Here is a 22,731-nt window from a genome sequence, read left to right as displayed (position 1 = left end):
AAAGAATAAATAAATAAACATAACATTTTATTACAATACATTCACATCAATAAAACAGGTGCGGTCAGACAGACTTGGCCACGCCCCCCCCCAGTGAACCAAATATGGAACGCTTCCACATTCCAAAGGCCGCTGGGCGGGGCGGATGACGCCACCTGTTTCTCAATGGGCTCCGGCTCGTGCTCACTCATCCAGTACAGAGATCAACTGGAGTGGAGAGAGGGAGACCGACCGGCGGACCCGAGCGAATCTGTGGGACATAGATGGTTTTGTTAAAGTTGTAGAAGCATGGATTTCCTTCGTGTCACGTTGTTCTCGTTTTTATTTATTAGTCAAGTATGTATCAGCCTCCAGTCAAAAGAACGTAAGTACTTTCATGTTATATTGGTAAGAAGTTTAGCTTTATAGCCCACACGACTCAGGAAGCTGGAATGTGATAGCCTACACTTTATGTGATTTATTGGTGTTTTACTTCTGCTGTGCGTATACTATATGTGGCATTGTAGTTTTCCTCTTATTTTAAGTTAAAGTTAGTTAAATTCCCTCATAATCTTTATTTTTCTGTCAGTAGGCTACATAAAAAAACAATCTGATGTAAGTCACTCTTAATTCAAATTGGAGCGTTGTCTTATCTAAATAATCATTCAATTATTCAATCAATTTTCAATAATCTCAGGCTCTCACTTATGTTTTTGATAGATATTACTTAAGGGAATTCGAGTACAGGCCTTTGTAAGCTCTGGGGCCGAGGACACCTGTGTGATGCCAAAACGTGTCAAACTTGTGTTTCACTTTATGATGTGGTGCAACGATCATGTATGTCTCTCGTCATGCACTTTAACTTCCCACGCCTTTCTCAGACGTTATTAGTGCTGTACCCCGAGCTCGCGGGGGACACGGTCAATGAAGTCTTGAATCAGACCGACATGCCTGATTAAACTGTCAAAGCAAGGCATGTGCCCCCCATAAAGTTGTTGGCACTAGAGACCCAGGAAGGGGATCTGCCTCTTTATTGAATTGTAAAATCATAATCATAATCTTATTATTATTTAATAGCCTCAGAAACAAAAATAGCCTATATTTAACCCTCTGCTCATCCCAGAGGAGGATGTTAGGCTATACATTCAGTGAGACAATTGTAGGCTTGTTACACATGTATAACCGGCCATTCATATCCTGTTGCCATTCTTTAAATAGCTAAAGGTAAATTCAATCCTGTTCTTTTATGCTTAACAGTTGATTTGTTTCTTATGTGTTTGTTACATCTACTGATTTGTCTTCCTGTAGAAACATTGCTGGATATGAAAGCTTCAGGAGGAGAGTTGGGCTGGTTGACTTGGCCATATGAGGACGGGGTGAGTATTTATACCTCAGGAGGCATTTTAAACACTCCAGGTTCAACACTTGAAGACGTCTTTCTCAGTGTGTGACAACAGAAACAAAAAAGCAGCCCAGGCTTACTTGTTGTTGGAATTAAAATAAGATAAGTTAAAGTTACCCTATCATAAAGAAACTATGAATGCCATTAAAATGTCAAGGTTCAAGCTACATTAAAATTTACAGTAGGAGTGCACTTTCTGAATACAAGTACACAACAGGCAGTTATCATTCCAGCACTAATCCGCAAAACCCAGCAATCGCTTATTTTTCTCTCTGATCCCTCTAAGAACTGAGATATAACAGAGGGAAGATCTGGACAGAACACAAGACATGAGCAAAAGAGAAAGAAAGAAAGCCTGGTTGTGTGTGGAGAACCATCCCTCTATCTATAGTTCAGTGGCTTTCCAGCTAAAAAAAGCAACAGGACGTGGCTGCTTCCAGAGCTCGGGCTGCTTTTCTCTGGGTGACTGTTAGGTTTACAGATACAAGTATTCTCATTGTATCGGATAGGATTTCCCCTTGTCTTTCAGATGTTTGCTTTTTTCTCATTCAACTCCCTCACACTTGCAAAGCGTATTTAAATTTGTACTATTGACTATAGGATCTTACACTGTGTATGTTCTTCCTGATTGGCTACAGCAAACATACTGTAGTTTAACTTATTTTCTAAATACAATATAGCCAATTTGGATAAAAGTTACCTGATGTTCAATATTCAGTATCTATAAAATAAAGAGGATCTAATATGTATAACCTCTGTCTTTTTGTCAACCACAGACTTAAATGACCTCCCATGCTCCATAAAGTACTACTTTAATCTAATGCTATCAATCATTTTGTGTCTCATTTTGAAATGAGTAACTTAATTTCTCTGTCTCCGTCTTCTAACACCAGTTAAAAGTAAGGTAACTGTGGTCCTTGGTTCAGTCCCTCAACCTACAATTACTAATGCCTTCTGAGGTGTTAAATTTCTTAATGTTTAATGGAGGCTTTTAATCTTTCTACTCGTCATTGCTTCCCTCTCTTAAAAAGTCTTAATTGCTGCCAATTTTGCTGCCGTGCCTTTGCACCGGGCTTATAAAGCTCATTTTACTGCCATAAATGTTAGTTGGTATTCTACAGTAGTATTTGTCGGAGCTATGTCTGTCTCACACATACGCACCCTTGTGCGTTGGTGGAAAACCACACACGTTGTGAGCACAGCACATGTCCAGACCAACAATCCTAATGTGTGGAAAAAGTGCCAGTCTCACTTCTGCAGTTTATGGGCTTCTCCCTCAGCATGAAAAAGAGTTGTCTCGTCAATAAAACTGGTTCTTGGCAAGAACAAAGCTTCTGAACCCGACACTTGGTCTCTGAAAAAACTGCTTTTCCTCCTTTCATTATTAACAGTATTAGTAACAGTGATCTTACCCCTTAAACTAACCCCTCTCCTCTCTCTTTCTGTCTCTATCTGTGTTGCAGTGGGAGATAGTCCAGACGGTAGTGAATGGCTCCCTTCTCTATACCTACAGTGTATGTAACATAGACTCTAGTGACCAGGACAACTGGTTACGCACAACATTCATCCAGCGGCGCCCAGGGACCACACGGGTCTCTGTAGAGCTGCGCTTTGTCGTGCGAGACTGCAACACCTTTGATGGTGCCTCGCTGGCCTGCAAAGAAACCTTCAACCTTTTCATCTCAGAGGCCGACGCTGATGTGGGAACCAACTTCCGTAAGGGCCAGTTCCGCAAAGTGGCCACCATCGCTCCCGATGAGATCACGAGGGGCCGCGGTGCACTGAAGACCAACGTGGAGACGAGGACTGTGGGGCCTCTGTCACGGAAGGGGTTTTATCTGGCCTTCCAGGACATGGGGGCTTGTGTGGCGCTGCTCTCTGTCAGAGTGTATTACAAGACGTGCCCATCCACAGTGCAGAGCTTGGCGGCCTTCCCGGAGACCGTGGCTGATGCTCTCAGGGAGGTGGAGGGATCCTGTGTGGAGGACGCTGTTAGTCCGGCCACCCCACGCATCTACTGCACAGCTGAGGGCGAATGGGTGGTTCCAGTGGGCCAGTGCCAGTGCCGTGCCGGCTACGAAACCACTGGGGACTCCTGCCAAGGTAAGCAATGTCAGAAGTATGCAATGCACTCCAGTGAGACGTGTGTGTGTGTCTGTTTGTGTTGTAGGAGTTACTGTATTTAGAAAAATGTAACACCTAACCACCACTTTGGCAAGGTGTAAGAAGAAATCAATGCACAGGAATGTTAATTGTGCTTGGTTTGTTTGTAAATCTTTCAAGCGTCTCACAAAAACACAGCACATCTCTTATGAAGTAGGTCAGGTAAAGTAGGACTGGGCATGGCAAGGGGAGAAAACAGGAGAGGGGCCTAAACTTGTTTGTTTTGATTCAGTGGCTTTAGAGGTAACCATGGTGTTGCTCCATAAGGATTGTGGAAGTTTTGACGGCTGTGAAAAGGTCTGCCGTTAATGCATCATCTCTTAACCTGTTGGCCAATAGATTCTTTCCACTGTCTGTCTCTCAGGACTGAGGAATGGGGCTGGGCTGAAGTTTTATGGATAAGTAGAATGGCTGGAGGTGATATGTAAAGATGGATATGAGACTTGCTTTCAAGGGACATGAGGGTAAAAATGTTAACCATTCTGGCATTTGTGGGGAGGTAGCCTTTAAAAACAAATATATAAAGCAGAGACACATATAATTTTAAAATTATGGGGACTTTGTCGAATGCTTGTGGTGTGTCTGTTCATGTGAGTGACATTCAGTATAAAGTAAGGAATGTGAGAACTTTGAAGTATGTGATGCCCTCGAGTAAAACCTGTGAGTGCATATGGAAGGTCAATAAAAAATACCCTGCTGTGTTCAGTAAAGGACATGGCTGCGGTGTTCATATTTGCTCTTATTGTTTGTGTGGACGTTGGCCTGTCTTTGGCATTCCGGGGTGTGGCGTGTTGAACTATCTGGAGGAAACGTGGGAGGAGAGACGGGGGTAAAGAGAGACTAGGAAGGAGGGAGGAAGGGCACTGTAAGCTCACTGAGCTGCGGGGATTTTTGAAAGGAATTCTTTCACCCTCGCGTCACCTACAGTACTCATTGACTAAGGAAGGGCCCTGTGAATATGCCACAGAGAGTACCTGAGTGGTGTGTCTTCTTCTCACAAGTATTTGTATGCCTCAGTTGCCAAGGCTACAGAAACCACAGATTACAGGGTCGGTGCAGGCACGCCTATCAGAGATTGGACTGAGTCAGGCTGTGGTTTATGACTACAGGGTCCCCAGTGGATCTAGTCACCTTGACTGGAAGAGTTTGTTCAGTTCCTGGAATCCATTTCTATAACTGAGTGGATCAGGTGAACAGTCACCCAAACCACCGATAGGTAATAGAAACTCGCACTTCAAAGAGAGACTCTTGTATTAAGATTGTAAAAGTGAGTTCAGGATAAGCACTTCAAAGGGGCTGATAGTTAGGGCGGCAGGGAGGAAGGCGAAGCTGGGGAATGTTCCAGACTCGGTGGTTCCTGACCACGCACCTGAAACGGAAGCTGGCGAGAGGGAGAGAGGAAATATTAATGACAGGAAAAACTGTGATTCCAAAGTCTGGAGGATGACCTTATTATGGGGATACAGGAAACATGTTTTGTCGGCGAAGTAAAAACATGATTATTATGCTGTAGTTTCCATTTACCTTCTAGCCAACTCTCTAATGCAAGAAATCCTAACGGCCTTGCTCAGTTGTTACAAAGAAACTCTTCAGTAAATAACTTTTATTAGAGTAAGTCATATCCTAAGCGGCCCATAGCCTGGATGTGGTTTCCACTGAAGTACCCAACTGTTGTGGGAAAAAGAAGCTGAGCGAGATGAGGAGGAATGCTGACTGACACAAATAAGCAGGTTGTCCTTGCTTGGAGCGGGAGGGTGGGGAGTGAGTCGACAGTTGGCGCATGAGGGTGGTTAGTTTCGTGGCTGCTTAGTTAGGTGTGGAGTGTAATTTAGTCAAGAGGATTAGTAGACCAACAGGACAGCTGTTAGCCAATGACATGCCCTGCTTTGCCTCTCTTTGCTCTTTCATCCGGTTGTTAACACACGCAACGAGCTCCCTAATCCATGTTCCCACTCATTAGAACAATGGACCGGCACAAAGAGCAAAAAACAGATTCAATTAACAGATGCACTGGTGCGGAACATAAGTCCTTTTCACATGCGTTTCATATTCAATGGGAGCGTAAATAGAGCAAAAATGAATGAATGAATGTAAAAGATTTTGGAACAAATTCAAAAAGATGTCTCACCCTTGTGTAGATTAACAAAATACCTGTGCACAGCGAAGCACAAAAACACTTAGATTTAATGTAATAATTTCTAATTCAAAAAATAGTTTTCAAAGTTTTGCCTCTTCATGAGAATTCATCATGTCTAAAGATGACATTAACAATGATTGCACTGGTTCTTGCATACATTGCACACATGCCACCATTTGCAAGCTGTAATGATTAATGCAACATATTTATGGCACCACTCTGTCCAATCCCAGAGACAATAGATGAATAGGGCTGGAGTTTCTTTGGTACGTGACAGAGGTCCTGCTGCTCCAGCTCAAGATGAAATAGGCTGGCCCCCTTTTCTTATGCGAAAAGACCTCTATACACCCCCACACCCGCCAAGTGACTCCCCAGAGAGAACTTCTGTCGGTGCTTGAGACCTTTACCATCCCCCATCCATCCATCTATTCATCCTTATCCCTCCTACTCAAACTCAAACTTGCTCCCTCTCTTCAATTGTGACAATAATTGTAGTGCAAAGGTCCTTCTGCCATGGTGGTGAAGTAACGCGACCTGTCTCCAATCTCTTGTTCACCTCTCTTCTTTCGGCCACCAGCACAGGGCCCAGATGAAAGACTGTTCCCTAGGGAGACAGTAGAATGGGAAGGAAAGAGGAGATCTTTTCAAATAACACATCCTTTAAATGTTTTTCAAGTAAACAGCGCTCTTTCTCACCCCTCTCAGAAAATGCGTGCATCAGTCTCCATAAACACAGTCAACATCATACTCGTCTCCAGCAGCTTTTCCTCCTCCTGGGCTCCCGTCATAACTATTCATCCTTACATGTTGTAATTTGCCACTGGTGGGAGGAATGAAGGAAGGAAGCGAGGAAGGAAACATCAGTCACAGACAGAGTTACAGCTCTTGTCCTGGTACACACTCATTAACCTTCCATGCCCTGGAATGGAAGGCTCTTTATCTGCGTCCTGAACTGTGCAGTGAAAGTCCTCAACACTTCAGCAGTGTCCAAGGTGCTGCTTCCTTTTGCCAAAACACACAGATTTTCTGCCAGGGCATTTGAGTTGAGAGTTCACAGGGGAAAGGCTGATTACCTGATAGATTTAATGCTCTACTGTCATCCGGTTGACACTTGCAGTGTGACCTGAGACTAGGACTCCAGGCAAAACAGGCAAGTGGAGGCAGAACGTCAGGGGAATCCCAGTTCATTCCTTTGGACACAAAGACACAGTGATTATAGGTTACTCACAACAAATGTTTCCTGTCAAACATAGGGGTGTGATATTACAGTTTCATTGTTAGCAATTTCATCAGTCATTCCTTCCTGTGTGTGTGTGTGTGCATGAGTGTGTCTGTGTGTGTGTACTTGTGCCTGTATTAGGCTTCAACTGACAAATACCTTCTCTCTTACACAGCGTGCAAACCAGGCTACTTCAAGCCATCTATATCCAGTGAGTTGTGTCAGGTTTGTCCCGAGAACACCAAGGCGTCTACAGCCGGCGCCATCGTCTGTCCATGCGAGGAAGGATTCTACCGCTCCTCTTCGGACCCTCCTACATCAGCCTGCTCCGGTAAGAACCGTGTCCAAATCAACTTTCTGCTCATTAGAGAGGGTTTTAGAGGATTGGGCTAACTGCTGTGTTATCCACTTCCTCCCCCAGCGCCACCCAGCGCCCCTCGTGAGCTGGCCTCCACCACCCTGTCGGCGGAGGGCAGGCTGCAGCTGTCCTGGAGCCCTCCGCTGGTGACAGGGGGTCGCAGTGACCTCACCTACAGCGTGGTGTGTGAGCGCTGCGACGGGGCCCTGTGCGTCCCCTGCGGCGAGAAGATCCGTTTCGAGCCGGGTCCTACAGACCTGCAGAACACTGCCGTCACAGTTGGCGAACTGGATTCTCATCTCAACTACACTTTCACTGTGGAGGCTCACAGCGGAGTGTCCCAGTACAGCAGCGAGAAGCCCAGCGCTACCATCACCACCGCTCTCCACTTTACAGGTTAGCTTGGCCACATTAAATGTTTTTTTATGTCCCGTCACCATGGTACATGGCATGTGGGACATATGTCATCAATTGCGTCTGTCCGTCTGTCTGTCTGTCTGTCTGTCTGTCTGTCTGTCTGTCTGTCTCAGTGTGTAGACACATTCCCGTGAGCACAATAACTCACAAACAATAGATGATAGAAACCTCATACTTATACCACAGGTTCCCCCTTTATAGTAGATGATTGGATTCGATTTTGGAACACCTTGCAGTATAAATTGGCATATTAATGAGGAAAACCGATTTTCTTCAAACAACTCCTTCATATTTTAAGATAGAGGGTTCATATTAATACCACCCATGTGCTATGGGAAGAAAAATAAGTTGACATAGAAATACTCATTAGCATAACTGGTTAGGTTTAATATCCTAGTGATAATGCCAGGACATTAGGTAGCTCAAGTGCCTCTTGGTTTATGATTAAATAATGAGGGTTTATTTAATAGAGTGATATAAATGTTTAGCTATCTTTTCATGTAATATTTTAGGGGTTGTACAGTTAAAGGGCTTATGACACTTTGAGGAATTTAATGTTGGCCCACTGAATCCCAAAGGCTTTCATTTCCAAATGTCCTTTCCAAAACCTATGATTAGTCACTAACTATTATTTTGCTTTCCATCCTCCACCTGCCGTCAGATCCCCCCAAGGTGACGCTGATCCGTCTGGATGATCGCAGCCCCACCAGTCTGTCTCTGTCCTGGGCACTGTCCCGCAGACTTCCCGCCCACCTCAGCCACCGCTATGAGCTTATGTACCGCAGAAAAGTAAGATACAATGTCTTATCTCGTCACCTCATTCACAGTTGAGGCTGTTATTGCAAATATAAAAAGGTTCTTCATTGATCTGCTTGGTTAAATAACAGTAAAAGATAAACAAAAAATGTATATCCCATCGTCTCTTTGCAGGATGATGACAATGAGCGCGATGTCACCACCTACACAGTCCTGGTTCTGGAGAAAAGCTCGGTCCAGATTAACGACCTCTCCCCAGACACTACTTACATGTTCAGGGTCCAGGCACTGAGTCCCGAAGGAAACCCTGGCAGCTACAGCGTGGAGCATGAGTTCCAGACATCATCATTAGGTAACAGGAGCCCTAAAAATTTAAAGAAGATATAACAGTTTTTAGGGATGGGACGATATGCTAATCTCACGATACGATTCGATATGGGGTTCACGATTTGATACAACCACGATACGACGTAATACATAAAAGTTCAATGACAACAAAGTATGACTGTGCAGACTTATGTTTATTTCTGAGCCACAAATCTTTGTAGCAATTCAAAAAAAATCATTACAAACTTCAAATTATATCATTTGGATGGAGAGCTTGTGAAAAATGGCAAGTTGTCTCATTTGCGATTACTACAGCAGAATAAAATGTAGCTAATATTGCAATAAATTTTTCTGCCCCACGTACGTATTGTCACATTTTTGTATTGCGATATATTGAATTTCAATATATATCATCCCATCCCTAACAATTTTATATCTGTGTTTGTCTCAAATGTCTTAGATTTAACTATATCTATATCTATAACAGTGGCTTTTGTTTCACATACTTTTATTGATGTGTGTATCTCTTTCTGTTGTTTCTTTCTGTAGTAGAGTCTGAGACCCAGAACAACTCCACGGTGGTCATGGGAGCTGTGGTGGGGGGAGCCATCATGCTGCTCATCGTGGTCGTTGTCCTGCTGCTGCGTAAACGGTTGGTACCGACACTCTTCATATCCACATTCATGGCCCATGTCATTTAGATAAATGTTGTCTACAAACCTGAAAAAGTGTGTGATTATGTGCCGCAGGCCTGAGTAAATTGAGGATGTTCTGGTATGATAGCTCATGGAGGATTTATCAGTAATAGCCAGTGCTGCTATTGAAAACAGCCTTGGTCTTTGAGCAAAGTCCTATAGTGATTATGCTTGTTTTCTTCTCAGGAGACTGAACTCTCACGGCAGGAGAGGACCCGAAGATCCCTACTTCTCGACAGGTTAGCAAAAAATATCTCAGATCAGTATATTCTGATAAAACAGTTCATTCAAACTATTATTTACTGAATTTACACAAGTGTGCCCAATCTAATATACAGCCTAATAATCTCATTCCCTCCTTAGATCAACTGAAGCCTCTAAAGACTTACGTTGATCCACACATGTACGAGGATCCCAACATCGCCATCCTGAAGTTCGCCACAGAAATTCACCCCAATGCCATTACCAAACAAAAAGTCATCGGTGCAGGTAAAGAGGAGAAAAAACTGAATGTCTCTTAAAAGTGTCTATTTACCTTCTAATTAATGAAATCGCAGGGTGTCGTTTCTAATCCCCCTCTTGCTTTCTGTCTGCCACGCAGGAGAGTTTGGGGAAGTGTTTCGCGGGGAGATGAAGGCCCCAGGCCGAGGGGAGGTGGCCGTGGCCATCAAGACTCTGAAGCCGGGCTACTCAGAGAAGCAGAGGCAGGACTTCTTGAGCGAGGCCAGCATCATGGGCCAGTTCTCGCACCAGAACATCATCCGCCTGGAGGGAGTCGTCACCAAATGTAAGCCAAACTGAACACCCATGAATGCATTCTACCCTTTTCTATCATCTGCTTCTCCCCCCCACACTGAATTCACCACTTCTCCTTCACTAAATGTACCACTTCTTGTCTTGTTTTCAGTCAAGCACGCCATGATCGTGACAGAATACATGGAGAACGGAGCTCTTGACATATATCTAAGGGTAAGTGTACATATTTTGCTGTGAACAGGAGCATCACTTGACTCGAGCTTCACTATGCTCCTTTGCTGCTGTTTTATTGCATTGACTGATTATGATCGATGTTTTCATGATGGGCTTTTTCCCATCGGGGGCAATAAAGGTTTCACTTATTCAGTTGCTAGAGTTCCAACACGCTAACTAAAAGCAGAGACAGTCATACTTAATATTTCTGTCCCTTCCAGGACCATGATGGGGAGATTCCATCATACCAGCTAGTGGGAATGATGCGCGGAATAGCTGCAGGCATGAAATACCTGTCAGATATGAGCTACGTTCACCGTGACCTGGCAGCAAGGAACGTTCTGGTGAACAGCAACCTGGAGTGTAAAGTGTCTGATTTCGGCCTGTCGCGGGTGCTGGAGGATGATCCGGAAGGCACCTACACAACCAGAGTAAGTCTAACAGCCACTTCTCAGAGCCTTGAGGCATAGTAACAGAAAACAAACCCTGTATTATTTCCTAGTTACCAGTGGTGCTGTTAATGTCATTATCACTCTCAAGTGTCCAATCTAAACTGCTGCTCTTTCAGCGCCTCGCGTTTCCACTCCCTTCATCCATTAAATATGATTTGTTAATGTTTCTCTTCTGTCAGGGAGGTAAAATCCCCATTCGTTGGACGGCGCCCGAGGCCATTGCGTACAGGAAATTCACTTCAGCCAGCGATGTGTGGAGCTTCGGCATTGTCATGTGGGAAGTCATGGCGTTTGGAGAACGGCCCTACTGGGACATGAGCAACCACGAGGTGTGTTTCATCTGTCAAATCCTCTTTCCTACTCATCTAGTAAAAATGAAGGATTGAATATTTAGGTGACTCCAGGGGCTCTGATGTATGACCACAGAGAGTCTATCCTGGGTAGGTGTTGATGGAAAATTGCCCAGGGCCTGACGACCAGTGCAGTTCCCACAGTCCTTGTCTAATAAACTGCTAATGTCAACACAGCACATTTTCAGACCGCTGCCTGTTCAAACTCTCGTGTGTTACTACTACCGTGAATATAATTTGACTGAACGCACTGCCTCAACTGCGCCCCATCCTCTTCCTCAGGTAATGAAGGCTATCAACGAGGCCTTCAGGCTGCCTGCGCCGATGGACTGCCCGTCCGCCGTCAACCAGCTGATGCTGCAGTGTTGGCTGCACGACCGCTCCAAACGCCCGCGCTTCTCAGACATTGTCAACATTTTGGACAAACTGCTCCAAAGCCCGGAGTCTTTGAAAACCATTGCTGACTTTGATCCACGGTATGTTGACAGTAAAACTGGTTCCTTCCTGTTCAAACATATCCAATTGCATGCACCCAACCCATGGAGCAATTTTACAAATTAGCCGCTTAAAAGACGCCTAAATGGTTATACAAGTCTAGGCTAAAATGAGGCTACATGGGGTTTGAAAGTGAAAGTTTAGTAGATGTCTTCTGGGGTAAATAACAAAAATAAAGCTTTACCTTGAACTTCTCTGGTGCATATCTTTGATATTTACAGTTTATGCATTGTTTAAATATGCAATAATGTATTTACTGGGCTATACATTGCCAAAAAAGATCCTGGGCTATAAGCACAGACAAGAAGAATAGAGAGAATGTACATAAAATAGCCGTAACTAATGAGTAACCTTAACATATGTTTTTCCACGCAGTGTGTCCATCCGCCTGCCCAGCACCAGCGGCTGTGACGGCACCATGTTCAGGTCAGTGCCGGAGTGGCTGGAGTCCATCAAAATGAGCCAGTACAGAGACAGCTTCGCCTGCGCCGGAATCACAAGCATGGAGCAGGTGCTCGCCATGAGGCACGAGTAAGTGCACACATGCCACAGATGCAGCCATACCACCCAGCGCTGATTCATTTGGCACATTGCCACATTTTGTGGTAACACAGAGAAAGCATTGAGTTCTCAGCATGAACATTTGTTAGCCAGTGTTTCTGAATGCAGGAATACTAGACTCATCCTCTGCCCATATCATTCCTCTCATTCTCCACTGCCCTACCCTCTCGAGTGCCATTGTAGTCTCCTTATGTAAAACAGTCTAAAACGTAGTCCAGTAATCATTTCACAACATCAAGTTTAATATCACACTATCTTTTCTTTTCAGGGACATCAGGAACATTGGAGTACGGTTGCCAGGTCACATGAAACGGATAGCCTACAGCATCCTTGGACTGAAAGACCAGACCAGTTCGCTCAGTGTGTTTGCGGTGTGATCTGAGCAGATCACCAAATCACAATGCACTGACTGACCATGGCATTTCACTGATGGACGAGGAGGACTGACCAAGTGGGAAAAGCTGTACTGCTTTTATGTGGCGTGACTGAAGTGGATCCTCCAAGCCACTCAGAAAGGACTGAGACTGAAAACACTGAAGTACTTTATGACAACAGACAGAGAGAAATAATTTATCATTATGTAAAAAAAAATATGTTTTATACTATTGAACCTAAGCAAGTCATGTAATATAGTAAATAAAAAGCCTTATAAAAGTAAGTGCAAAACCTGAGACAATGTAAGACTGCTTTTTTTGTATTTATGACTGAACTGGAGTCTTAAAGGCGAGAGATATTTTAGGCTCTCTGTGACTAAGGGCTACTTCTTCAAGCACTCACTTTTTCTGCCTCTGTTTTCTGGGCCCTTACGTCTATGTATTTTTCTACAATTTTTTCATGATCAAGACTATAATTTTTGAATTATTCCTCTCAGGGTGATGAATCACTTACTCTCTTATGTTTGGTAGTTTGTCTGTGTATCACACAGCTCATGTACTAATGCATTTTCCTCAAGTCATTCGTTTTTACAGTTTGTTTACATCCTGTCTTACTACAACTGTCCATTATTATTTAATATTTATTTTATTATTTTGTATTTATGTCTTTTGTTAAATGAGAAATAACACTGATCTGACACATGTTTGCAAGCCATTGTATTTTCCTGTTTTAATAAAAATCAGTGTTGCCTTGTGACTGGATCACTTCCTTGTATTCACTGGTCGACCTGACTGTGGTTTTCGGTGACGTCTGCCCCCCGAGCCGGAGATGATCGACCTCGGTGACTTTGCCATGCGAGAGTGGAATGTCACACCGACACACAACTGTGCTTCATCATATCTGAGTCACTTCGCCATGCCAAATTTCCACTCCCTACAGAGTCATTCATTGCTGATTAATTATTCTCATAGTGTGATTCTCATGACAAATCCTATGGGTGCAGCCTCCACTGACAAACGGCACTGCTTTAAAAAAAAAATAAATATTAATTCAAGTTTCATCTTGAAAGTATTTTGTACTTCATTGTGTAATATTGTCATATTTATAGGCGTTCTTCTGAATGAGACTTAAAGATAAGTTGAGACTGGCAGCTCTTGGAAAGTCACACCTGATAAATTTAGCATACTCCTTTTCATAGAAGCATTTCCGCACCCTGTCTCACACACACTGACTAAGATTCATACTGTATGCTGCCAGTATAAAAGACTTGCATGTGGTGGCACTTTTAACAGAGAGAGAAGAGAGAAAGGACTGGTGCCGAGACGTAAAGAATAGAATGGCTTCTCTTGGATAAATAATAGAAGTGGTAGATACAGTAGATAGTGAAAGTCTACTTTCTCTGCAAGACAAAAAGCCTGCATGGAGAAAAGTAAAGGCATTTTCTCTGAGGATTTAGGATCACCGCCTCAGCAGAATGGCAGAAAGCACAAATTTACAGGTCAGCTGAGCAAAGAGAGACTTGAGGGATTATTGATACGCTCAGTTCTTTGAATATATGTAACCTTGGTTGTAAAGTTTTTATAAATTAAGTGTTCACAAATCTGTAGATTAGCATTTTATTGACAGCCACGCAGTCATATATAAGTTAACAGAGGTGTAAATGTTTCAGGCCATGCTTATCCTACGGGGACAATCCAGAGCCTTGGAGATATATTCCAGTTCACAGTGGATGTGAGTGAATTTTTTCCAGAGGACGTCATCATCACATCCTCCAACAATCTCATAGAGGTCCATGCTGAGAAGGTGAGCAGAGCAGAAAATAGCAGCTGTAATCTGTTCTAGTTACTGGGAAAAAATGCAGATGCTTTTGAAAGAAAAGGTTGTTCGACTGTTTTTGGATGAGGTGCCTGAGAAATCATATCTCAGGCTATTTAAAAATAAGATGTATAGATTATTGTACACAACTTGGAAGAATGGTTACTCAGGATTGTTGATTAAGATAATGACAGTATTTAATTGAATGTAGAATAACTGAAAGTGATTAAGTTACCTTACTGGGTTGAATCAAACAGATTACTTATCTGTAAATGAAACAGATTGTAGCTTGGATGTAACTTTCCAAAAAGCAGACATTACCTTTCCTTCTGATATACTTTTTGCCGGCTTATTCCTTTTTTTAACTTTATTTACCCTTTGTCCTTGCCAGCTGGGAGAAGATGGCACAGTCACAAATACATTTGCCCACAAATGCCAGCTCCCAGTGGATGTGGATCCCCTGTCTGTGAGCTCGACCATGGGGAGCAGCGGGGTGCTGACTGTCAGAGCTCGCAGGATAACATCTCCCTGTTCTCTCTCTATGTAACATTCAATTAAAATAAATCAAACATTCTCTTTTATTTCTCCTTTCTTTCATGTTCTGTCTCAGATGCAATCTCACGACCAGCCAGACAATCTTAACCGCAGGAGTTCAGCGGCCTCTAGCGGTTCAAAGGGGCTCCAGCCAACCAATGTTTCCTTCACTATCTATCGGAAATATGTAAATTCAGATTTGGGCGCACGTAGACGACCCAACAAAGTGTCAAATACTACTGGGAAAAATTTTACTTTCTATGATACTTGGGTTACCGGGATGTGACGCGTATGTGCATATCACATCTTGAGGTAAAACGGCGGCGGCAAACAGCAAGGAAGCCTTGTCAACAACTGATAGTAAAAGTAATATGTACAACTTTGTTTAATACATTAATCAAACATAATTTGCATGCTTGATGCTACTCTGTGCCACTTGATTCATACAATAAACAAACTGCTGTAACTACTTTGCTATAGTCTACGATTTATTTCAGTTCAAAGAGCACATGAGCGAAACGCCGTATTTACGACTTGGAGCTTACGCAGCGAATTTGAAGGCACCATAGGAATACTAGCGGAAGTGACGCAGATTGGTTGTCAGGGGATGTTTTAGTTTACGGAAGTTTTCCCAGGTAGCTGCATTTAATCACGTTTTCCTACTTTAAAAATACATTCTGGCGACCAGAGTTATTATTGTAAAGCGCGTTAGGGTCAGAAAAGCTCTTTACTGTAGCTCGACATTAATTATTGAGTCTTCAGCTGCTTACACTTCTACAAGGAGCCACCGAGGTGTTGACTGAATTGTCTTTTGGTGTTTTTCTGTCTAACTGACCTCAGTAGTGATGCTAGTCTAGTCTAACAAGACAGCTCGTAGCCTCCACCTTACTCTTCAAGATGGCTCAAGTCCCGCCTGCTGGATCGATCGTAGTAGCTGACTGGCATCGGAGTGCAGACAGCAAAGACTTCTTCAGCAAAATACTACACAAGAAAAGACGCAAAAAGTTTGGTATGACATTTACAGCATGCGTTTCTGTTTCAGTCTGTATCATTTTCTTTCTCATCATAAGCATCCTTTCACTATAAAAGGGTCCATAGTCAGGTCTGCACCTTACATTATACTAGGAAAATTATAAGACTCTCACCATGTGTTCATGTGTACTTCAGTATTCAAACATGTATTTCAATAAGGAAGGAATTCAGTTTACATTCACTGCTGTCCCTTATAAACTAGAGCAGACAACTTTATCCTTTCCACTAATCTGTGATATTGCATCTATGTGCAGGTCCAATGAGAGATTTAACCACAAAAAGTGACTGCAGCACCCAGGGTGATTGTTGATATCTGTGTATTGTATAGTTTGGAACTACTACAAAATAAATCCACAAAGTCAGCGTCTCATTTATTGTCTGTGGAGAAGCTCCATGTTGTACATTTTAATGATGTGAGAGAGAACAGTGATGGAAAGGAGTTGGTGGCATTCGTAAACATTGAATGAACTGTATTAAGGAATAACAGAAATGAATGGTGTAGTCTGATTTAAAACTGATCAGCGTTTTCACATCTATACAGAGTGGTACTCAACACAATCACACCTTGTCAAAACAGGGTGACCATGCACACAACTGTCTGACTGTGTTGATGCATCTTTTCCTGTCCAAAAAGTCAACATTTTCAAAGCACAGATCAATAATTTTGTCTCTTGGAAAATAGGAATATTTGAAATGCTTTTAGGGTAAAACTTGAAGGTGAAGTTTATCAAACCATGCATGTCACTGTGCAAAGGCATCAGGGCCCCATAATAGTGTGTATATGGGATTGCATTTATAGATAATTTATCCATGACACAACATGATTTTGTACAGTCTGACTTACATTTCACTTCTAGATTTATGTAGCTACTACCAAGCAGCACTTTGCCAATTGAAATGCTGGTGGCCCATTTATAACTTGTGTCACAGGCCTGTTGGAGTCTCCAGTGATGCCCCCTCATATAGCTGTGGACACGGTTCATTATAAGATCTTCATCTCTGGCAAGAGTGGAGTAGGGAAAACTGCACTCGCTGCACGTCTCGCAGGACTGAATATTCCCAACATGCACTATGAAACTACAGGTAAGGCCACACTCCGCACCGACAGTGACAAGGCATGCAGCTTCTCCAAATCCTTTTGTTAGTCTTGCATGCAATCAAACTCCCATACAAAGGTTGATGAGGTGGACACTAGCACTACTCCAGTTTATTTTTTGTTCTTCCAGGTATTGAGACGACAGTAGTATATTGGCCAGTGAAGCTGAGAGAAAGTGGCCGAGTGCTTTTCTTCCGCCTGCAGCTGTGGGACTGTGGAGAGAACGCCTTGCGTAGATTTGACCATTTGCTTCCAGTATGTATGAAATATAATACATTCACACAAGCTGGAAAAGAACAACAGTTTAGCAATTCATTAATTAATGAGAAACTTGATAGGGACTGTCTACCCACATTTTGTATTTTTCAAGATAATAGCTAGAATAGCTATAATCCATTGCCCACCGCATCTTTTGTCAAATCGCTGTTCCCTGCTTGTTTCAGTCCTGTAAGGAGGAGGTGGACGCCATCCTCTTCCTGTTCTCCTTCACTGACAGGACATCATTTGATGATCTGTCAAATCAGATTGCTAAGTGGTCTGGGCCGCCTGACAGACTTGTGAAATTGGTGGTTGGCACCAAGTATCCTTTTGTGTACTTTAGTGTGTGTATGATTATCCCTATATGAAAAACTATTTCACTTTGAAGGATTCTTCTAAATCTCATAAACAATGTCTTCAAAACAGAAAACTTGACATAGAACCACCTCAAGTAAGCAACAGACAGCGAGTTCTATAAGTATTTTTGACCCACTTTAATGTTTGGGCTCTGTACTCATTACTTTGTATGTGAAATGACACATGGCACAGTTATCTATGAGGTTAAAGTGCAGATTGTCAGATTGTTGAGATTTCCAGCCATATCAAATTAACAGTTAAACAACTACAGCACTTTTTGTGCACAGTTCTTCCATTTCAGGGTGCCATAGGTTTCTGGAAACATGAAGAATAAAGGAGTCCTGCATTCAAAAGTTTACTTCAATAAAAGTATAGAATTTACTTAAGTATCAAAAGTAAAAGTAATCATTTCAAAGAATGGTCCCTTTCAGAGTGTTAAATTATTGATGAATTAACCTGCAACAAGTATTTTAATCTTGTAGGCGGTCCAAGTGCCACTAGGTCAAACTACTCCATACCTGAAACTCTAACGAAGCACATATTTGATCAGCTTTGTATGTTTTGCATGTAAAACCTTATTCTACAAAGTAAATAGTAACTACAACCATCAGATAAATGTACTGGAGTAAAACGTACAATATTTCCCTCTGAAATGTAGTGGAGTAAAAGTATAAAGTCTCACAAAATGGAAATACTCAAGTAAAGTGCCAGTACCTCAAAATTGTACTGAAGTACAGTACTTGAGTAAATGTACTTACTTACTTTCCACCTCTGGTAGGGTGAATGAAAACATGTAAAGAGCAACCAAGCCATCAGTTTGGCTTTGAGCTATCGAGCGGCTTCTTCACCTGTTCACACAATATGCCTGAACATACTTTCAAGTCAAAGCAGCTAGTTTGCACTTTAACCTCAGCCGTGTCCTTGCACATCAAAAGTAAGAACAGTATGGAGCCAAAACACGCTCAGTACAGCCCAAATAATTTTAGAGCTCACTGTAAATTAATACTGAAATGCTAATTTGTCCTTGACATTTCATTCAGATTTGACCTTTTCATGCACAGTGATGTGACAGAGAGAGAAGTGAGCAAGTTCCAGGAGGAGCAGAGCTTTCCGGTGCTGCGTACGGGGGGAGAGGTGAGCGACGGGCTGGGTGACGTCGCGCCCCTCCTCAACTGCCTGGCAGAGCGCCTGTGGCACCAGGACTGTGTTGCAGCCCGGTCAGCCAGCCACCGCTCACAGCAAGAGACAGGGACTCTCATTTAATAGACTGAACTGTTATTTTAGGTGGCAGTTGAGGTGGATCAGGCACCTGGGCGCCTCCCTTTGGAGGGACTACATCTCCCAGCAGGCCTTGGGAGAGCCTTGGGATCCCCAGGAGGAATGTGAAGAAGTTGCTGGGGAAAAGCACATCGGGGTTTCTCTGTTCGCCCTATTTCTACCACAACACTGATCCAGATAAGTAGCAAGAAAATGGATGGATTATTTTATCCAATGCTACAATCACAGCCTTCCCAATGATTGGTTGCGACTATTCTGAAATTAATGTCTTAAATTCTCTCTCATCACGTTAGATCAGTAAAAAGGGACTGATTTGTCCAAGTTCCCTGATTACTATTATTAGATGAAGATGTGAAATGATTTGTGTTGCATCATGCTGATCTGGTCACATGGTCAATGATCTTTCATTTTTATGTAGGAACTGTCAATATAGAAAAGGCACTTCCAGTCTTTCTCAACCAGAATTTTCTTTTTATGGTAAAGAGGCCAACATGTTAATAAAAGTATAAAAATGTTTATTTGCAATAGTAATAATTTAAAAAAAAAGTATCCCCTTCCCCACAGTGCATTTGTTAATTGTGACAATTTAGTGTTTCAAGTGTCTACCAATTGTGTCTAGTGTCGTGTGATGTGTTGTAGTGCTTTTCAATAAAAAGGAAAAAAGTGCATAGAAAGTGAATAGAAATTTTTCAGTGTACAGATTGAACATGAACTTAGTATTTCAATTAACAAAACGCATTTCAGTCTTATATTCTCATATTAACACATGAAAGATAAAAACGAGCCAAGTTTGAAAATAGAAATGGAGATCGGAGTCATCATGTCCCCATCAATGTTTAGATGACAGCACCTTCATCCATCCCTCTTTATCTGACCTGTATGCAAGAAGTGGACATGAATTACATATCTTTACTGATGCATGACTGGCTGCAAAAAATGAAATGTGTTATTTAATAAGGATTCATAGAAGATGATAGATGTCAACTCTTACCTTGTGTGTGCGGCAAGTATGGAGGCAGTCGGTTGTCCGGTGTGATTTCGAGAGAGACGCAGCAGGAAGGAATCGGAGGGCAGACCCAGGACCTCGGTCTTCAGCTGCTCAATGTGCACATGTGTGGGGAACACAGCGTGATCCATCACTCTGAAACGCTGCTCCCTGACAGATGCACAGAGAAAGACAGAAGCATGGGTGAGTATAAGGATAGTACAGCAACACGAGACAAATGAAGTACAGTTCAGTATGTTCCCAGGGTAATGTAAGTGTTTGGACACATGGCAGTAATGAGAGGATGTGAAATACTTTTTCGAGGAGATGATCAAAAGGTCGTTGAAGAGGTGGAGGTAGACGCTGACGAATGAAATTCTGGAGTTGTGGTTTCCCTCCACAGTCAGCTGTCTCAAGGGCCCCTGGTGCACCAGAAAACGCCCACTTACAACCAGAGGAAGAGACTGGATGGAGGAGAGAGGGATTCTGTTAGACTTTACTGCCATCTGTAGGTTACATGACAGTGAGACAGTCAGTTATGTTGTGATAGGTGTGTACTGTTTTAAGCTCCACTAATGAAGCCTTATGTAACAAATCTTACATTTCTTGCATTAGATATTTTGAATCATTATCACTAGTAAAAAAAAGCCTGATATAAAAAAAAAAAAAGTTTGAGACCTTAACTTTCCCAAAATCCAGCAGCATTTCCAGGCACACCAGCTCCTCAATTTGTTTCATTTTCCGGACCCCCTTATCGCACTCCATCACTATCTGGTCAGAGCAAAACATCAGTGATGAAGTTGGATTTTTAAGTTGGCTTTTTGAAGTTTAGTAGAGGCAATTCATATTTATTTGTTTAGCCTAAGAGCTCAACAGACATGTCCCACCCCCCCAATCACTTGCTCAATTCCTTGTCCCCCAAGTCACTGGGGCGAGTAATTACTTCCAATTTATTAAAAGAAAAAAGGTCACTTCAGATTTGACAGGAGTGTGCCAACCAAAACACTTCAAATCAACTCCTGTGTAATGGACAGTTACCTCATGAATGGCTTCTATGGCTTTTTCGAGATTTGAAATCGAATCCGAGTCTGGCTCAGTCAGTCTCAGGATGCTCTGAAATCAAAGTAAACCCAATAGGAGCCTTAGTGGACTTTTGAACACATCACATCTCAAGTTACTAATCTATATCCAGGTGCAGTATATCCCAAATCCCATCAGACGCCTACCTCTGTTATGAGTTTAAGACGAGTAATTCTCTGGAATGGAAGGACAAGGAACGACTTGAGGCTCTGTCTTTGACACACCGGGTCACTCTCAAGTGTCTTGAGCAAGAACAAAAACCCTTTGTTCTGCTGCCTAGAAAGAGGAAGAGGAGAGAAAGAAGAGAGGAAGAGATAGAGTGAATATGGCTGATGAAAGTTGTAGTGATATGGAGTGCAGAACAGACTTACAGCAGCTGGTTGACGAGGGCCTCCTGGTACATCATGTTGGTCACATATGGCACATAGAGAGCTTGGAACATGGGGCAATGCTGCAGCACGATGTCTCCAACCTGAGATATCAACACACTCTCTCCCAGTCGCACTTCTAGGTCCATGAGAAACCTAAGAGATACCAGAATGCCCACTCAGCATAAAACGCCAGCACCAACACTTCGAAAAAACATGAACGGGTATGAGGAGCTCTTACTTCTCACTGGCTGACATCACATGACGGAGGTTGGAAAACAAAATGTGATGCTCCATTTGAGACAGGGTCTCTTTCAGTTTCTCTGATGCATAGAAATGATTGACAGCAACCCCAAGGCTCCTCAGGTAGGAAGCCTCAGAGCCAATCAACTCAAACATGGCCTTCAGAGGAAGAAAATGAAAGGGGGGCAAGAGCGAATGATTTTCCCAGTTGTCACATTGATTCAAACCTTTATAGCACTATTTAATTATTTGGAAAAACTGACATTGAGTTGATAGTACTTTACTTAAGCACATAGGTAGGCACAATGAACAATTAATAATGTAGGTGTTTTATATCATTTTCAATTACACTTTAGTTCCAGTTATGTCACTGTGTTCTCTAGTTGAATGCAACTTTTTAAAAATTGAAATTATAGCTTTTCCACACCTCCTGAAGGCGAATCTCTCTGGTGGCCAACCTGTCCAGCAGGCCACATGCCTTCACCTCATCCAGGTCTTGCCACAGGGTGCATGGGGTCACCCTAAGAGGGTGAGGTGGAGGTGAGGGTGGAGTCACCTCAGGGGAACCTGGCCGAGGGGAGGTGACCTCAAAACGGCTGCGAGGGGTGAGAGGGGACTGCAGACCTGGGAGGCACTTGGAGGTTAGCAGTTCAGACAGGAAGCTCTTGTTCAGCCTGTGCAGGTCGGCTTTCACCGACAGACAGTAGTCCTGATACAGCGGGACTGCAGAGGGAGGAAAGAAAGGAGACAGAGACACTTAGCGTTGCTCTCAATTTTCTAGTTTTAACTCAATAATGGAACACAAGGTAGCTATTACAAGAGAGAGAGGAAATTAGGAGCAGAACAAAGCAAACTCACAAATATGAATGTACTTAGACTGGAATGATACACCAAGCACTTCCTCCTCATCTGGATCTGCTGCCCTGGGTTGTGCAACAGGTAAGGTCAAATTTAGTTCAGAAGTATTTCCTTTGCCAGAGTATAAAGATAAGTAATCTCTCATACCATTCTTTGTTTTCATCCTGCTCAA

The 22,731-nt window shown here is 42.8% G+C and overlaps 2 protein-coding genes and 1 long non-coding RNA gene across 4 annotated transcripts; all 3 read left to right on the top strand.

Moving 5' to 3' along the window:
- Nucleotides 1-210: 210 nt before the first annotated feature.
- Nucleotides 211-13,493, top strand: epha2a (eph receptor A2 a). 2 transcript variants are annotated; one of them, XM_071517953.1, is made up of 17 exons: nt 211-364; nt 1,288-1,355; nt 2,845-3,484; nt 7,076-7,231; nt 7,322-7,654; nt 8,337-8,464; nt 8,606-8,783; nt 9,311-9,410; nt 9,640-9,692; nt 9,817-9,942; nt 10,055-10,240; nt 10,361-10,422; nt 10,644-10,853; nt 11,054-11,203; nt 11,507-11,700; nt 12,095-12,250; nt 12,549-13,493. In XM_071517953.1, the coding sequence occupies exons 1-17, from the start codon at nt 289-291 to the stop codon at nt 12,655-12,657; spliced, it is 2,925 nt and encodes a 974-aa protein (XP_071374054.1). In that variant the 5' UTR covers nt 211-288; the 3' UTR covers nt 12,658-13,493. The 2 variants fall into 2 exon arrangements, with proteins under 2 accessions (XP_071374054.1, XP_071374053.1); XM_071517952.1 differs by having other exon boundaries at nt 9,308-9,410.
- Nucleotides 13,494-13,958: 465 nt separating this feature from the next.
- On the top strand, nt 13,959-14,877 carry LOC139642907 (uncharacterized). The gene is made up of 3 exons (XR_011695054.1): nt 13,959-14,153; nt 14,354-14,458; nt 14,862-14,877. It is a non-coding gene; the product is annotated as an uncharacterized lncRNA (long non-coding RNA).
- A 756-nt stretch (nt 14,878-15,633) lies between these two features.
- cplane2 (ciliogenesis and planar polarity effector 2) lies at nt 15,634-19,686 on the top strand. Its single transcript, XM_071517958.1, has 5 exons — nt 15,634-16,013; nt 16,967-17,119; nt 17,263-17,387; nt 17,576-17,712; nt 18,788-19,686. The coding sequence occupies exons 1-5, from the start codon at nt 15,902-15,904 to the stop codon at nt 19,008-19,010; spliced, it is 750 nt and encodes a 249-aa protein (XP_071374059.1). The 5' UTR covers nt 15,634-15,901; the 3' UTR covers nt 19,011-19,686.
- The last annotated feature ends 3,045 nt before the right edge of the window (nt 19,687-22,731 follow it).

The sequence above is a fragment of the Centroberyx affinis genome, unplaced genomic scaffold (assembly GCF_046629955.1).
Source record: "Centroberyx affinis isolate AG114_WGS23_722 - 3 ecotype Tasmania unplaced genomic scaffold, CSIRO-AGI_Caff_v1 ptg000543l_1, whole genome shotgun sequence".
Taxonomy (NCBI): Eukaryota; Metazoa; Chordata; class Actinopteri; order Beryciformes; family Berycidae; genus Centroberyx; species Centroberyx affinis.
Note: the sequence above shows the minus strand (reverse complement) of the source record. Positions and strands in the feature narration are given on the sequence as shown.

Excerpts from the sequence above, each read along its gene's own strand:
- epha2a (XM_071517952.1), top strand. The coding sequence starts at position 289 with ATGGATTTCCTTCGTGTCACGTTGTTCTCGTTTTTATTTATTAGTCAA. Across the intron at positions 1,356-2,844 it reads CTTGGCCATATGAGGACGGG|TGGGAGATAGTCCAGACGGT; the intron begins GTGAGTATTTAT and ends TCTGTGTTGCAG. Across the intron at positions 8,465-8,605 it reads AGCTTATGTACCGCAGAAAA|GATGATGACAATGAGCGCGA; the intron begins GTAAGATACAAT and ends GTCTCTTTGCAG.
- cplane2 (XM_071517958.1), top strand. The coding sequence starts at position 15,902 with ATGGCTCAAGTCCCGCCTGCTGGATCGATCGTAGTAGCTGACTGGCAT. Across the intron at positions 16,014-16,966 it reads GAAAAGACGCAAAAAGTTTG|GCCTGTTGGAGTCTCCAGTG; the intron begins GTATGACATTTA and ends CTTGTGTCACAG. Across the intron at positions 17,388-17,575 it reads GATTTGACCATTTGCTTCCA|TCCTGTAAGGAGGAGGTGGA; the intron begins GTATGTATGAAA and ends TGCTTGTTTCAG.